Here is a 17037-nt window from a genome sequence, read left to right as displayed (position 1 = left end):
AACAGATAAAATGCTAACTCTCTATTCTCAGGGGAAAATATTCAGAAATGTCTTTACTTGCCCAGAAGGCAAAAAGATTCCTATGTGGGAATCTTACTGTATGTGTGGATTCCTATGTCGGGCACTGCATGGACTACAGCCCAATTTTTCAAGGTGGCAGGGCAGCAGACATTGGCGTTACCTAAGTGAAATCCCCAGTATAAGCATAACATAACCTCTAGAAGAATCAGATTTTACATATGAGAATGGGCTTTGAAATATGAGGATAAATCACACCAGTGGGGTGTGTGAAGGTTCAATTTTTTAGACCTTGTCACAATCAATGCTATGGCCTAAAGAAAATAAGCAACAGGTCAACACAATGCAAATTTTTATATATCAATAGTTAACTTCAGGGTAAGTGAGGTTATCACCATTCTGTGTTAATGCACATCTTGAGACAAATCACAGAAAAAGGCAGGTCTAAAGGCATCCAGTCATTCCATTTGTCTCCACCATAAAACTCGATTCCAGGTCAGACCTACAGTAGTTGAACTGCATAACCGAAAGTAGGTACAAAATGTCGGGGGAGGGGGGCAAAATGCCAAATGCAGTATGCCCATGAAAGTTGTAACAAGCTCTCCAACATCGTAGCATAGAGAAGCCCTGATTATACACACCAGAGTAAACTAGAACTCAATAAACTTCTATAAGCATTTTAAACAAACAGAGATAGGTGCCCCCCCCCCCCCCACACACACACACACGGAGGCAGGGGTAGACACTCAACCCAGTAGGATCAGTGAACATTCTCCCTGCCGGTCCCAAGTCATAATAGTCAGAGCACTGACATGGAGAGCACTTACAAAAGTAATTCCCAAGATAGTGGAGCAACAACAAAGAAAGTGGCCAGGGAAGGACAAACTGAACAAATCAGGTAAACCAGGTTCAAATTAAAAAAACAAAAACAAAAAAACAAGGGGGGGTCTTCACAATGACCACAGGATAATTTTTAGTTGTGGAAGATATTACTGAAAAGTTAGGTTGTGAGAGAGAATGTATGGGAGACTCCTGCATAGAACTTGACATGTCTCTCTTGCTGGTAAGCCAAGGGTTAGAGTCTTATAAATCCTCTCAGGGACGACTCTTAACAAGTAGCTGCCTTATAGCAGGAAGATAACAGTGTTCCAGTGGGAAGATGTGGCAACACACACTGTGATGGTCACTAGAGGTATGCAGGAGATAACTTAGGGAACCAGTAGACCCGTTAGAGAAAGTTCGGGAGTGTATGCAACCTGGGGAGTTGATAGGTGTCATTAGATTTCCCTGTCCATCAGAGGTTCTGGAGGATTGGTTGTGGTGGTGTCAAGGTCTTACCTTGCCCTCCTGTTGGCAGTCATCTCAGACATGTGCAGACTGCTGCCTCTTATAAACTCTGATTGCATCATCACTTGCCTGCTGCCTGGGTATCGCACAGTGATGCTGCACACCTGACTATATCTATCACCTTATGAGTTGCAGTCCTTGCCCTTGGGTTTGTATGGACACCTAAGCTAACTCTGAAACAGACAGGGAAGTTCTCCCTGGGAGTCTTTGTGTGGGGATGATTGATGAGGAGCCCCCCTTGTAATGCACCCAATAAGAGCAGTGACTGGCTGATACATCGCCCATAGTGTTCTACATCGAGGCAGATAGAGTGAGCCAGCGCCATCTCATCAGGTCTTAGAGATGCTCTCCATGTTAGGTAATGGTGGATACCAGCTGTCCCTGACAAGCTGCTGGAGTCTGGTAACTTTCTCCTCTTAGGCATCCGAAAAGTCCTGTTTCTAGCTGGTTGTGGTTACTTGCGGAGTGGAGCTACAAGGCTTAGCATCCTCTCGGCTCCATCTTCCGGGCATGCTCCTGGCTGTTTTTAATAGGATCTTTTTTTTTTTAATGTCAACTAAAATGATATAGGTCTCTTTCATCTAACTTTGGTCTGGCTCTTCCTTCTGTATTTCTAAAAGGAAATAAAAAGTCAGCTCTTGTTATGCTGGCCATACACGTACAGATTTTTGTTTGGAAATTTTCATTTTAGAAAATTCGTTTGATTTTCTTATCGTTAGTAGGGTCAAATCGATGTCCGTTTTTGACTGCAGTGATGGAAAAATTTGAAGGGGCAGGAAGGAAAACTTTAATTGATCAACACATTTTCGGGCAGTGTATGTGGCTATTGTTAAGAAATTACATTTATTTTAAAACTAAATGGTAAAAGCAAAAGAGAATTTTCGAACGACATTTGTCCATTCATCGAATATTCAAAGAATTTTCTTGCGAACATTCGTGCGAACATTATCGTCCAAAAATCTATACATGTATGGCCAGCATTATAAGTGTCAGCCAAAAAAAGAAAGGAAAATGAGTGAAAAGTAAAAAGAAATAAATAAAAAGAATCTTTCTTCAATAGGAGAAGGGATCCATCACCTAAGTACAGTAGCAAAACACTGAAGTCTTACAGAGTGGGTGGGGTTATATAGGTACTCTGTGACTTTTCCCAGCAAATCTTTTGCCAGTATCCAATCACCTGAAAGTAGCGACATATAACCCATAGTCCAAGACTCAATTCTTGTGTCCTGTACTATACAATTAAGATACTTTTGTAATGACACAAAAAATCTTTGACAATGTTGTGTGGATTGTGTATAATTAACACCCAAACACGACAACTCATGATGGGACCATGCCCCCACTTTCTATGTGCCTTTCTATAATGGCACTTTTCCACTGCAAGTACTGGCTCGGCTCCACTCGGCCCTGCTTGGCTCGGTTTGGTTTTCCACTGCATCTAAGTCCTCTGTGCATAACACTTTTGTCCTACTGGAAAATAGCTTGCCTAATTTATGCCGCTGGTCTACTGTTTTCCTTCACAAGGCATTTGACATAAAGTGAACTGGAGTGCACTTCACAATGTGCCACGTAAGCAGCTTTCAAAATGACTTTAACCTAGAAAAGTTTACGGAATTTTAGTGATTGCTTGTTAGAAGTGTCAGTCAAAAAAAGGAATGAAAATGGGTGAAAAGTAAAAGAAAATGAAAATAATCTTTCTTGAACAGGAGAAGGGGCCAATCACCTAAGGACAGTAGCAAGACACTGGAGTCTTACAGAGTGGGTGGGGTTATATAGGTAAAGAAAGCTTTTGCCAGTGTCCAGTCACCTGAAAGTAGCAACATATAACCCATGGTCTAAGATTTAATTCTTGTGTCCTGTACTGTACAATTAAGATAATTTTGTGATGGCTTAAAACATTCTTGCAATTAAACCTACTTAAAGTAGAACTATAGGCAAAACTTTTTTCCCCATTTTGGATAGAGCAAGGGAGGGTTATATAACCCCTGTATAATTTTTTTTCTGCCATCTGTGTCCCATTGCAGAGATTTCCCTTAACTTCCTATCCCAAAGCTAAACAGAAAGTGGGAGGAAATCCCACTACAAATGAAGGGAATTCGTTGATGACACCCATGTCACCAGAACTAGTGTCTCCAATGGAAGATTTCCACACTACTACTTTTCTAGGGACAACCCAAAATTTGGGATTTTATTTTACTTTCTTTTTCAATGCTAACGATAAACAGGACAGATAGAGAAGATGAATCTCCCTAATGGGGCACAGGCAGCAATAAAAACTAACAAGCCATCTAACCCCTTCCACCCTATCCAAAACTAAAAGAAAAAATGTTGCCTTTAGTTATACTTTAAACCTGCTATTCCAGGTACAGTACAACTATAGAGGATTTAGTAAATCTGCTTTTACCTGAAGTCGGGGAGCCCTTGAAGCAGCAGGAATAGGTCTCCATTGGACTGGCTGTATAGAAAGAAATGAAAACCTGGTCAAATGCAGCCTCAGAGGATCATCCACAATCCACAAAGTAAAATTACATCTGAAGACTTGAGTTTAATTCTTCAAATGCTGGAAAAACATAGCCCATCCACACAAGCCCCTAAAAACATGTCCACATAAAAAACAGGTGCAAAGTACACTTATCACTGGGGACTCATGTCAAATATGTTTTAGCACTCCCTAAAGAATGTATAAAGTATGTGTATGGGCCTGCTTTGCTTGTATGAACTGGAACCAAAATCTAACCAACAACGCTATGCTCTCGTACTGAGCTATTACTCAGTACTCATTTGTTATATTATATGGCTCTGTTTTACATCAGCTCTGAGAAACGAAACTTAAGAGTATGTGCGTGAAATGAAAACAGAGAATGGGAAAGTCCCTCTTTCATAATGCCTGAATAGGATACTGGTTTGGAATGAAAGAGCAGTATATAATTGTGAGCAAGAAACTGTAAAGCCTATACATATATATATATATATATATATATATATATATATATATATATATATATGATCTATATTTTTTAGAACACTGAACAAAAATAGCATCCTGCGCTAAAACCTTGTGTGTGTACTAAATATAGCCAACAAGATTCCCTTTCTTTATAAAAATTCTACATTTCAAAATGACTTGTCCTCACAATCTAAAAATGAAAGCAAAAGTGGTCTAAAAAATATATCTAAAAATGTATTTTATAAAGACAAAGTAAAAGTGAGCAAATAAGCTAGAACACTCTTTATGACAATTTCTCAGTATTCTAGTCACATGGATGAGCAAGTGATTATGTTAATATGATAAAATACTTAGTAACCAACTATGTAGTTCAGATAGTAATACCAGCAAAAAAAATTAAACTCAACTGTTTCTTATGATGGAATTTTAGAATATAAAAGTCTTATTCTTTGTATACCCTATCTTTTAATTTTTGAATTGCCACAATAGTTATCAAACAAAAGACAATGGAAATTTTAGCAGCTTAGCACCTTTGTGTACTCTTAGTGACAGTCTTAGTGGTTAATATTGCATGCCCACATTACAATTTTGTATATGTAACTTACTGGTATCATTGACACAACCACACAAGCTGTAGTTCACTAAAACACTATTACCAGAAACAGCTTTGACCTCTTTTATATCTAGGACAAAAAAAGGGTCCTCGGTAGAAATACTGTTAACTTACTAAAAACCTAATGAAATGCTTGTGTCAAATTTGAACATGTGTGGCATCCTGTTAACAAAAGGTATCGCTTAGATTTACAGAATCATTTAGAAAATATGTGAAAATTAGTAGCCAATGATGTAATACCTGTATGATTGGATTGGTTTCCTGTACTGGGATTGACTCTAGAAAAGATAAAACAGTTATAATTTTAGCAATGCACTGAACATAGGTGTTTTGGTTAATACAGTCTCTTGAACCACTGAGATACAATGAGCATAAGTACCCCCCCCCCCCTCCAATAGTGTAACCACCTGAAATGGATTTGGAAAATGTATATAAAGTTCAACCACCCACACACTTGGGCTCTTTATAGTGTTACCATCTAAATTTAAAATGGACTGGAGTTGGCGTTTTATATAACTGGAAAGTACTTGAAGTTGAGGTGGATCATAAAAAATATGTAAGTATTACCTCCCTTTTGCTGTAAAAGTACTATATAAGCCCTGCTACAACCAACTTTTACAAGTGACATCATTATCCCACCTCTAAAGTGGTCCTAAAAACGCCAGGATCCTGAAGACAAAACAGTTAAAGGATAACATTTGGAGAAACACCAATTAGGGTTGGGTTATCCATTCACCCTAAACCTAGACTATTCCCCACAGCACCTTAAAATTCCATTATTAACCAGATAAGCTCTTGTACCTGTAAATTTAAATTAATTTGTAAGGTTGCTTTAACTGACATTATATGCAAATCAAAGACCACCCCCTTGATTTACACACAAAGTAAACAGAGTACAGTAAATAAAATGTAACAATGTTATTAAATTGCATTTCTAAAAATAATTTTCCGAACACTGTTATTCTCTACAGCAGCCGCTGTGATGCAGAGTAAGTCCTGGCTGTCATTTTGACAGCTAGGATTGACCAGCAATAGTGGCTTTAGATTAGCGACAGGGGAAAGTAGCACAGTGTACAGCTCAGGGCAAAGTGATTTTTGCTGATATTTTCTAGGGTATATGCGGTATGCCCTAGGTCTTCAATTGGTTAATAAAATAATAACAACAAGGCACCGCAGCAAATTTGTCTAGAGGTGATCATCTACTAAAATATAGTAAAAAGGTACAGGCATTATTGAGAAGAAACCAAGAGGCCAATGGTAAGAAAGGAAGCTACAAAGATTCACAGCGGACATGGGAGAAGCCGTCAGTGGGACTGGGACAACCATTATCTAGATTTTTCAGAAGATTGGATCATTGCTGGAAAAAATTCAAAATTCCTTTTGGAGTTTACCAAGGAGCAGCAGTAAACATATGGAAAAGACTGTCAGATATGATAAGACCAGTTTTGAACTTTTAATGATAGTGCTAAATGCTATGTGTGGCAGAAAGCCAACACTATGCTTTACACTGATACACAAGAATCCCTTCTTTATTATCATTTTTATTATTATTATCATTATACAGGATTTATAGTGAGAGTACTATAGTAAATTGAAACAAGCTCCAAATCAAAAAATGTTGTAATCCTTACCTTTATGTCCATTGCGCACACTTATAGGTTTCTGAAATACAAATTCCTTAAGGTTAAATAATTGTATTTATGTTTGCACTGAGGGTTTTCATAATTTAACACAGTAAGCTCAATTCATAGAGCATCACACAAACAGAGGGGAAATCAACAAAGGTGGCATCATCTTCATAGAATTGGAGGGTTAAGTTTTACTTAATGGAATCCTAACTATCCCCATGCACTAAAGCCATAAACATAAAACAACTTAATGAGCATAGTTTGCAATATATGCATTCCTAATTGATATCATACATATAAATGATTACAAAGTAGAAGCATTGATCTGAAAATGCATATTGTGTACTGGCTCTTGTATCAGCTGAATGACTTACAAATGGGAAAGGTACTTGGTTCCTAGGTATTGGCGGAGGTACTGCAATTTTAGGTATTGGCGGAGGTACTGCAATTTTACTAACGTATTGACTGCCATTTTCAATATGACCTAAAAGAAAGACATTTATTTAACTTCTAGTAAAATATCTTAAAGTATATGTCTGAGCACAATAAAAAAAAAAAAAAAAAAATGTATGCATTACATTGCTGCAATACATGCACATTTCTCCATGGTTTGTTATTTAATAAATGCTACACATACAAATAAACAGCTCTTGATGCTGGACTACAAAACACCTCCCTTCTATCACATAAGGAAGGAACTGGAATCACTGACCAAGAACAGGCAAGCAGCAAGTCAAGTCATAAGAAAATCAGAAGTGGAGATCTGTATAATTGTTTCAGATCTCTGCCTACAAAAGTACTGAATTTACTGATTCACATAACAGCCAGGCATCTATTATTTTAAGGTGTGGCCAGCTTCGTCAGACTCCACAAGCCTATAGTACAGATTTCATCAATAAGCACAAAAAAACAAAGTGCATAATGCAAAAATCTATAAAATCGAATTACATTATACCTTTCCATTTTATCCCTATCAAACAGTCTAACAGGTTATAATGTATCACTGCACTGTCAATACTTACTGTGTTGCAACTTTAAATAACCTTGATTTGAGGCTGTTGTTTACCTGCCTATAAGCCCTGCTGGGGAGGTTTTACACTCCCTTCCTGTCCTGCTCACACTGCTGTTCTTGTTACAGGAAGTGAGAACAAATCTTCAACAATTACTTATTTCTGCCCCTGTGCGAGAGATTTTTCCCTATTTCCTGCCCCAGTGACAATGATGTCACTGGGCAGGAAGTGAAGAGAAATTACAAGCAAATTCAGCAATAAAAACATGACAGGGATTTTCATACTTCCCACCCTAATCAAAAAAAGGCAACTCTGGATCCAATGGAGGCCTAGGGGTCCTAAAGCTTTTAAGATACTGCCAGGCCACAAAACTTGCTCAACCTATGAAATATCCGAGACTCAGGGTCACCATAGAGGTCATTGGTTGTCTCCCATTATCCATACACAGTTTGTTGTGTCTACATCCATGAGATAGGAACTACCCTTCAATCCTATCACCCAACATTCCCCTAAAGTATGGGGTGACTTCAAATACACTTGTGGTCTGATATCCCCACATTTACTCCTATCAATTATCCACAACCTTTAATTTACCCCAGGACACAACTCACCAGGCACTTTTAGATGCTGGATCAACTCAAAATAACCTTATTTTATCCTCTGCCTAATCAAAAAGGCGCAAAGTCCATCCCCAAGCTCCAACAAAATACCACTTACCCGAGTTGTTCAGTTACTTGCAGGTCAAACATTATGTTCTAACCACTGTCTACTTACACAATGAGAGATTATCTTTTGCTTTGTTTTAAGAGAAGTGTAAGGGTAACTGTCAGGGCACCAATAGTGGGAGGACACTAGGACCCAGCACCCGTCAGAGCAGCAGAAGGGATCTAGGACCCAGCATCTCCACCAGTACCTCACCGGGGCCTTTGGAGCCAGTCCTTGTCTAAAGTGTGGTTTGATCTTCAGCTGCTGCCAGCGTTACCGTGATTCCTGGTTACCGACTCGGCTTGTTCCAAATCTGTCTCTGGCTCACTCCCTGGCTTTGACCTCGGCTTGTTTAATGGATCTCCTCTGTTGGCTACCTGTCCTGACTTCGGCTTCCACTTGACCTTGTCTCCTCTGCTACCCACCTGGCACCGAACCTTGGCTTGAATCTTCTACCCTCTCTCTCAGCGACCATAGTTATCTGCTACATCTCACAGGTGCCATCTGCCTGCAGTAGCCCTGCAGCACAACGGCGGTGTTCCTGAGTCCTTTTTTGCAAGCAACTCTGCAGGCAACCTGTGCTACTTTGGGCCTGATTCCGCCTGTCTCACCTCCAGGGGAGTCTGGAACTTAGCTGCAAGGGAAGCCCTCTCTCCATTGGCCTTCAGCACTTGATACCTGATAGTCACCCACAATCCCAAGGGCTGATTTCTCTTCTATATGGCATTCCGATAAAATATACTCCAACGCTCCTCAATTATGGGGATGGGAAGAGGACCTTGGCACAGAGCTGGAACATGAGTGGGCCCATATCTGGGACACCACCAAACCATGTTCACACAATGTTTTAGTAATAGAAACTAATTTTAAAGTGCTGCTTCTGTGATGTATTGTACCTAGGCAGGTAGCACATGTGACCCCTGGCAAAAGCTGTTCATACATAGGCACATTTCTGCATACCTTGTGGACATGACCTGTTGCCCGAAGACTGGTTGCAAGCATGTAGAATCCTGCACAATTGATTCTAGCTTCCTATTAACCCATACAAAGCACTCTTAAACCAGAAACCCCCGACATTTCCAAGCAACAATTTGTGTCATGGCTTTCAAAGAGTCATGAGTATAGACAATAGCAAAAGCATGACTTTCAGATATTTGTACTTGATGGAAATCTACAGTGGACATTACCTAATAAGAAATTAATGATAAGTCTTAAGCCTCTATGCCCAAGTTTGAAAAGGTCTGGGAATAGTGGGCTACTCATTTTTTACCAGCCAATTTTGACTACCACCTTCTTGAACTATAATGTATACTACCCTCAGTCATCATGGTACATAATGGTTGAGAATCATCCCTGGCTAAACCTTCCTCCCTCTCCTTTGCCTTCTAGTCCTTGTCCTACCCCCTCCATACATTCACTCAGTTTCCCTTCACAATTCTTCTCCCTTAGCTCCTCAGTTGCATCTCATGACATTATCATCATTGTTCATCTAATGTACTAACTGCTGCCCTTCTGACTGTAATGTTTGTATGAAAACTTGACATATCTGATTATGATATCTGATTATGCAAACTATATAATCTTTTCTTCTTGAACACTTTCTAATAATGATTGAACAGGAAAAAAGTGCAACTTTTAAGCAGTCTCTTACCATTTTGTTTAAACTTGAGGACTTTGTTTTTCAGGTCTACCCTGTGAATTTTTTGGAAATTCCGCTCTAACAAGTCCAGGTTCTCTGGTGATATTAGGCCATTTCTTTCCAGATCAATTACAAGACCCAGAAAAGTCTGTGGGAATAACAACATATTCTACTTAGCAAAAAAATATTTATTTTACTTGTTATACAAATGGCAGGGCTTAATAAGTGGCCAAGGCTATGTGATGTGCAGACAGACATTCACTTTCACGAAGGACAGAAAGGTATAAACAAAGGGAAGAAACAGGGAACTAACTAAGCTTTATGTGCCATTATAGTGGTGCAGGAATCTGGTGCAAGTTCTGGACACCATATTACCTAAGTCAATAGACCTTTTTTAGGTCTATCTGTAAAACATGTGCCCTAATGGAAGAAGTGCCAGGCCCAAGGATAAAAGAGTCCAAATTAATTTATTAGTTTATACTATATATATATATAATGTATAATATATAATGCAAATGTAGCTGATAAAAGCGTGAGTCTAACAATCATAGGAAATCATGGATATACATACACTTTTTACAGTAAATGTGCATATGTAACTATACACATATATACAGTACATATGCACATGCTTAGAAATTAAAACATAGAAATATCTGATGGTAGTGTGTGATAGTTTAATTTTTAGATTATCAGAAGCTACATGACCAATACATACTATTATACCACTGTACATATAACAAAAATAAATACACGCAATAAAACAATTAACAATAAAATTACATTTGTCATTATTGAACAGAATTCTAAAAAATAGGCCTCACAGATTTAAAAAAGCGAATTCCAAAAAGGAATCACACCCCTTCACTTTCTATCCGATATTTATTTATTTATTTTCATTTTTATGCATGTTTATAGGTGTGTAGTTATGTATGCACAAATATGTACACATTTATATATGTATGTTATCCAAGATTTTTATGATTGTTAGACTTATGATTATTTCAGTCACAATTACATTATATAGCGTTTTGTTGACCTTCGAAACGTATTGGTTGTTTTTTAGTATAAACGAATAAATTAATTTGGACTCTTTTATCCTTTGGTCTGCAGCTTCCTCCATTAGTGCATGTTTATTCTGGTAACCTGCTGTGGTACCCACTGGAGGGTAGCCTTGTCTGTTGTGAGCAGCCTAACCTGAACCAGTGAGCTCTCAGAATGTTTTTGCCCTCCCACTAATTTGTATGAACTTACATCAAAGCCCCAGCACCTCTTGAATGCTTTTATTTCTTCATTGGTTATATCTGTGTCATGCCAGTTTCTATTTTAGAGTGGAAAAGAAATCGCAGTAGGTTCTGTGCCTAATCAACTAAGAGATTGCAGATGTTTTCAGTCAGACCTGAAATATGGCATGTTAGTTATCTGCAGTCAGCTGACATCCCTCTTTCTGCTCATGCAGCGATTACACTACATGAGCAGAGCCTGCAGACTTCTGCTCTCAGCTGAGCAGGGAGAGGCAGGCAGAGACATTCAGAGCATGCAGCTGAACTGTTCTCTGTCCTATGCTTGTTGCAGACACCGCCTAAAACATGGAGAATATGGCTACTAAAAACAAAGGTGCTTCCCCCACTTGTGTTAATTCGGCTCAGCATCTGCTCTGTTTTTTTAGGTTTAGAAGAATGACACAGGCAAAAAGCCTGCACCACTCTTACTGTAGTTAATTACCTCCACAGTTGTCCAAATTATACAGCAATGGCCAGCATAAAAAGGACTCTGGTCAGGTGCTGCACTCTATATTAGTTTCAGCGCAGCACAACAAAGAGGGCATCTCTGGGGGCTTGTGTGTATTAGTCTTTTTAGCCAACAAATGTGTTTCTTATAGGCATCAAGGAGTGCTCGGCTGCCAATAAGATTACACACTGACCCTCATGCTCATGCCAAGATGTGTGCTGTTTTTTGTTGGCTGAAGAAAGCTTTAAAATCTTGCCTGTGACAACACAGGTTATGTGATATACTTACTGTATATTTATATCAGTTTAAAAACATTTATAAAACCTTCAAGCCAACTGGATGTCCCAGTGAACATAATGGCTACAGAATAGCACTGTGGTTGTTATACGTGCCTTTTTGATGCTTCCAATATTCCTTAGTTGATCTTTTAACAAAAACAAAAATGATTTCAACTCGTCTTCCTCCAAATGTCCATTGATGTCTACCAATAAACAACTGTAAAATAAGAACAAATACTTGTAAATCATGCATATTTCTTAATTCTTGGTTTGGCTTGGTCAACTTTGAAAGTAAATAGACATTAAGCTAGACGTGAGCTGCAGATCATGTGACAGGACCGTAGCAGCCTGAAGACAGGTAAATATACATGCGATTTTAACAGATTAGGCAGTGTAGATAGCAGAGAAAATTTTTAAACACAGTTGGTGTTAGGCAGGAATTTTACTTTAAGGCAGGGGTGTCCAAACTACGGCCCTCCAGCTGTTGCAGAACTACACATCCCATGAGGCATTGTAAATCTCTGACATTCATAGACATGACTAGGCATGATGGGAATTGTAGTTCCTGAACAACTGGAGGGTCATAGTTTGGACACCCCTGCTTTAAGGTATATGTGAACCCATTCAGTTTAAAATAGAAATGCAATGCTTGTTTATAAATATAAAAACATTTTAAACACTTTTTTTAAAGTGATCACATAACCTCTGTTCTCAGCTGCATAAGAGGCTTAAAGCAGAGTTCTGCCCCCCCCCCCCCCCCAAAAAAAAAATTAAAAGTCAGCAACTACACATACTGTAGCTGCTGACTTCTAATATTGGGACACTTACCTGTCCTGGAAAGCAGCGATGTCGGCACCCCAACCGATAATTCCATCAGCTATCGGGGTGCTGCCACCCCTATTGTCGGTAAGGGAGCCTGGCAGTGAAGCCTTGCGGCTTCACAGCTGGTTCCCTACTGCACATGCGGGGAAGTGCGCTGCCCTCTTTTATTGGTCCAGCAGCAGGGGAAAAAGGAGGGGGCTGAACTGCTGATGTTTCTCGCTGCAGCCAGGTCAGACGGAAGTGGGGACAGGGTACCTGTCAAAAACAGGTACCCGCTCTCCGCCGAAAGGTGCCAAATGTGGCACCAGATGGGGGTGGGGGAATCAGATAAGCGTAAGTTCCACTTTTGAGTCGAACTCCGCTTTAAAGAGGTGGGGATGGAGACTCTGGGGGGGGGGGGGGGGGTAGGGTGTGAGCCAGAGGCAGAGAGAGACCAATACACTGATCTTCTCAGTAAAGAGCTGTGCAGGGGTCATGTCAGCTCAACTCTTGTCCATTGGAGGATAGGCAGGCTGTGCTCCCAGCACAGCCAGAAAAAACTGACTGTCCTGAAATGGATGTGCTCTCATGCCTAGCGTGGTCAATTTGGAATAGGAAAGCGGGGGGGCTGGCAGGATCACCAGGTATTTCACACACAGCAAGCAATACAAAGAGAACAGGATACTTTTTAACATAAGTACATGGTATAACATACACATATCAAGAATATGAAACGTTGGGGTAACAAACACTTATGAAAAATACAATGCTGAAAATAATTTTGCTGATATATACCATACCAATATAGGGCAACAGAAAACATTTACCTGTATTCTGAAACTATTCTTTTTTGTTTCATTATTATTTGTTCAGCTTCATTTTTTGTCATCTTTAGGTATTTTTTTAAAAGATCAAATCTTTTCACCAGCCTTAACACTTCAACTAATCCATGTTCGGATTTTTCGTTTACTTCACTTAACAGCTCTTGAAAATTTGTCTGAGATGTGACGTCTCGACAAGCAAACAATATCATTTCTCGCTCCTCCGCTTCCAACTCTTCCTCGACCTGTAGAAGTGTTGCACTAGAAATCCAATGCCTGCTCATCACAGTAACCTGCTGTCCAGGATAGTCAGCATATAGAAGATAATGTGTCCTTTGATGGCAAAATCTTTCATTTGAGGGAATCTATAGAAAAAGCAGAGGTGAAAAAAAGTAAATGGAGAGACATAGCAGAAGTTTTTATGACATCACATCCTGTATACACAAACCCATGAAAGGACAGGGTTTTTTTTTACTTTAATTTCTTGGAAACAGGAACCTGAGGTATCCTCTGTATAAAACCTATGATTCACTTAGAACATATAGCACAGCACACTGACAGATCTCCAAATCGGTTTAACTTCTTCTGGACCAGAAGGTTTTACCCCCCCCCCCCCCCCCAATGACCAGGTCATTTTTTTGCGAAACGGCACTGCATTACTTTAACTGATCATGTGACACTGTACCCAAAAAAAATGTATATCCTTTTTTTCCCACAAATAGAGCTTTCTTTTGGTGGTATTTGATCACCTCTGCGATTTTAATTTTTTGCACTATAAACAAAAAAAGAGCAACAATTCTGAAAAAAAAAAAAAAAAAAAAAAACAATATTTTTCACTTTCTTCTATATAACATTCCCAAAAAAAAAAAAAAAAAAAAAAATAATAATACAATTCTTTCATCGTTTTAGGCCATTTTGTATTCTGCCACATATTTTTGGTAAAAAAAATCCCAATGAATATATTGATTGGCTTACGCAAAAGTTATTGTGTCTACAAACCAGGGAAAAGATTTATGTCATTCTTATTTATTGATTTATTTTTTACTAGTAATGGCGGCGATCAGCGATTTTTAGCAGGACTGCAACATTGCGGCAGACAGATCGGACACCTAACTGACATTTTTGATACTTTTTGACATTACTACAGTACTAAAAATATGCACTGTTACTGTACTAATGACACTAGCAGGGAAGGGGTTAACACTAGGGGCAATCAAAGGGTAAAGTGTCCCTAGGGGGTGCTTTCTAACAGTGGGGGGGTGGGTATTTTGCATGAACTCAGAGACCTGTGTTCCTAAATAAGAGGAACACATGATCTCGGTGTTAATAACTGACAGAACAGCGGTCTGCTGTGTTTACAACGGTCGACCACCGTTCTGTCTCCACGAGGAGAGATCGCGGGTATCGGATAGCAGGAATCCAGCAAGGTGACGTACAGTTACGTTGTTTCACGGGAGAGAACAGACCTGCCGCAGTGAAACTGCGGTGGGCGGTTGTTAAGAGGTTAATAACCCTAAAAGCTCTTGTGAGGAGCAAACTTGTGTTAAAAGGTATCTTTTTGTGATCACAGCAGATATTGCAATTTCATTTATAGGGTTATCCTCTGGGGGGAATACCGCAAACAACGTCTCCCTCAGCAGGGCAGGTGCAAAGATTTTTGTCTACTAACGCGAAGGTGCCCCCGTCACTCTCCCACTACCCTCCACAATGGATAGAGTGTAATAAGGGGGGGTATGCATTTCTCACTTCCCCGCCACTGGCTACAGGCAGCTGGCAGGTGAGGCAAACTAAAACTTCCACGCTGCGCCCGGTAGGAGAGAGGGTGCAGTGTTACAGATTGGAACAACAGTATTTTATTACTTGAGTACTAGAGTCATTTTTTTATTTTTGTAGTTACATGTTTAAAAAAATAATTTTAAGCCTTAAGATTACTTAAAACTAATAAAGAATAAAATGTTGGTAGTTCCATTTTTTTATGTTACACAAACTTAGCCCAACGGTTTATGAAACGCTAAATTTCAGTAAAAGATATGCTAAAGTTAATTTTTGGGCACATCAATGCAATTTATTAGCAGATTTTTGGTAAAATATAAAAGATGAGGTTGTGTCGAGTAAATAGATATCTTACATGTCAGACATTAAAATTACGTGCACCTGTGAAACGGTGAAAAATGTCAGTACCTTCTATTTTAATAGGCAATGCTTTAAAGGCTCCAACAGGTCATCAGTTTAGAGTTACGGGGCTAAGATTATTGATCTCACTCCAACTTTAGCAGTGACATGTAACATGTGTAGAGCAATCGCCTACAACGGCGATTGCTGTGATGTGATAGCATATAGAGGACCTGTGATGTGATAGCATATAGGTAACAGGTCCTCTTTATGAGACATTCGGGGTCTATTAGACCTTGGATGTCTCCTCTGTACTCCATTGCAGTTGATGGAACACAGATTGTGTTCCATCAACTGCTTCTCTGGGCACTGGTTGGCAGCTCATGACCAGGAAGTGACATCATACACGTCACTTCCCAGTCTGTATGTATACAGGAGAGAGGCTGAGCGGATGAAGGTCTGCAGAGCTCCCGCCCACTTACCCAGCGACACCCACCATGACTGTACCGGACCCGCAGGTGGGGCAGCAGACCCCGGTGTACATGGCGGATGGATAATGCGGGGGGGCACATTACGGCGCCAGGTTGTGGAAGTGATGGGTGGCTTCACAGCAACTTGTATCACTTCCACATAAAGGCCGACAGTCGGCTTTACTGAAGTACACACACTCCCGGGCAGTATAGCGGTAAAAGTGATTGAGCCTTTATGTTTCCGTAAACCGTTATATTGAGGGCATGCTGTGAACGATTACTGTCACAGTCGAACTGTCAAGCTATCAAATGGCTAGAGTCATAACTGATCACATGTGCATGGCAACTGTAGATCAAACAGAGACTAACATGGCACCTTCCTTACTTGTAAAGGATAGAAGGGTTTAGTTCCACTTTAAAGTGATTGTAAAGTATTTTTCTTATAATTAAAACATATATGTTAAACTTACTCACTCTGTGCAATGGTTTTAAACAGAGAAGCCCCGTCCTCAATCTTCTGGGGTCCCCCGCTGGCACTCCTGGTGCCTCCTGCCTGCCAAGTACCCATCTAGCAAGCTGCTTGCTAGGGGTGCACTCGTGCAGGCTTGATTCTGAGCCGTGCTGTGTTCATCTATTGACATACACAGTGCGGCTTGGCCTCGCCCTCGCCCCCCCCCCCCCCGCTCCCACGTCACTGGATTTGATTGACAACAGCAGAAGCCAACGAGGAGGGAAAGACAGATCAGTGGCGCTGCTTTTGGCACAGCACTGCATCAGGATTGGGCTCAGGTATGTATTCTGGGGGGGCAGGGGAGAGCTGCACCTGAAAGTGTTTTTTTTTTACCCTAATGCAGAAAATGCATTATAGAGATAATTAACAGGGTAGTGCTTTCTCGCTGTAGCAAATTGGATCTGCT

General features: G+C 39.9%; 1 protein-coding gene across 1 annotated transcript in view; it reads right to left on the bottom strand.

The window, feature by feature from the left end:
- Nucleotides 1-16222, bottom strand: part of LOC309558693 (CASP8 and FADD-like apoptosis regulator) — a gene marked incomplete at its 5' end in the record, with an annotated part of 29585 nt that extends 13363 nt beyond the window's left edge. The window contains 8 exons of the mRNA XM_082261751.1: nucleotides 3770-3820; nucleotides 5166-5203; nucleotides 6557-6587; nucleotides 6928-7037; nucleotides 9920-10055; nucleotides 12031-12133; nucleotides 13545-13903; nucleotides 16133-16222. Coding sequence (XP_082117877.1) covers nucleotides 3770-3820; nucleotides 5166-5203; nucleotides 6557-6587; nucleotides 6928-7037; nucleotides 9920-10055; nucleotides 12031-12133; nucleotides 13545-13903; nucleotides 16133-16222 — 918 coding nt within the window. The remainder of the gene's footprint in view (nucleotides 1-3769; nucleotides 3821-5165; nucleotides 5204-6556; nucleotides 6588-6927; nucleotides 7038-9919; nucleotides 10056-12030; nucleotides 12134-13544; nucleotides 13904-16132) is intronic.
- Between the last annotated feature and the right edge of the window lie 815 nt (nucleotides 16223-17037).

Source organism: Pelophylax lessonae, assembly GCF_965119305.1.
Source record: "Pelophylax lessonae genome assembly, chromosome: 6".
NCBI lineage: Eukaryota > Metazoa > Chordata > Amphibia > Anura > Ranidae > Pelophylax > Pelophylax lessonae.
This window is presented reverse-complemented; position numbering and strand designations above follow the sequence as displayed.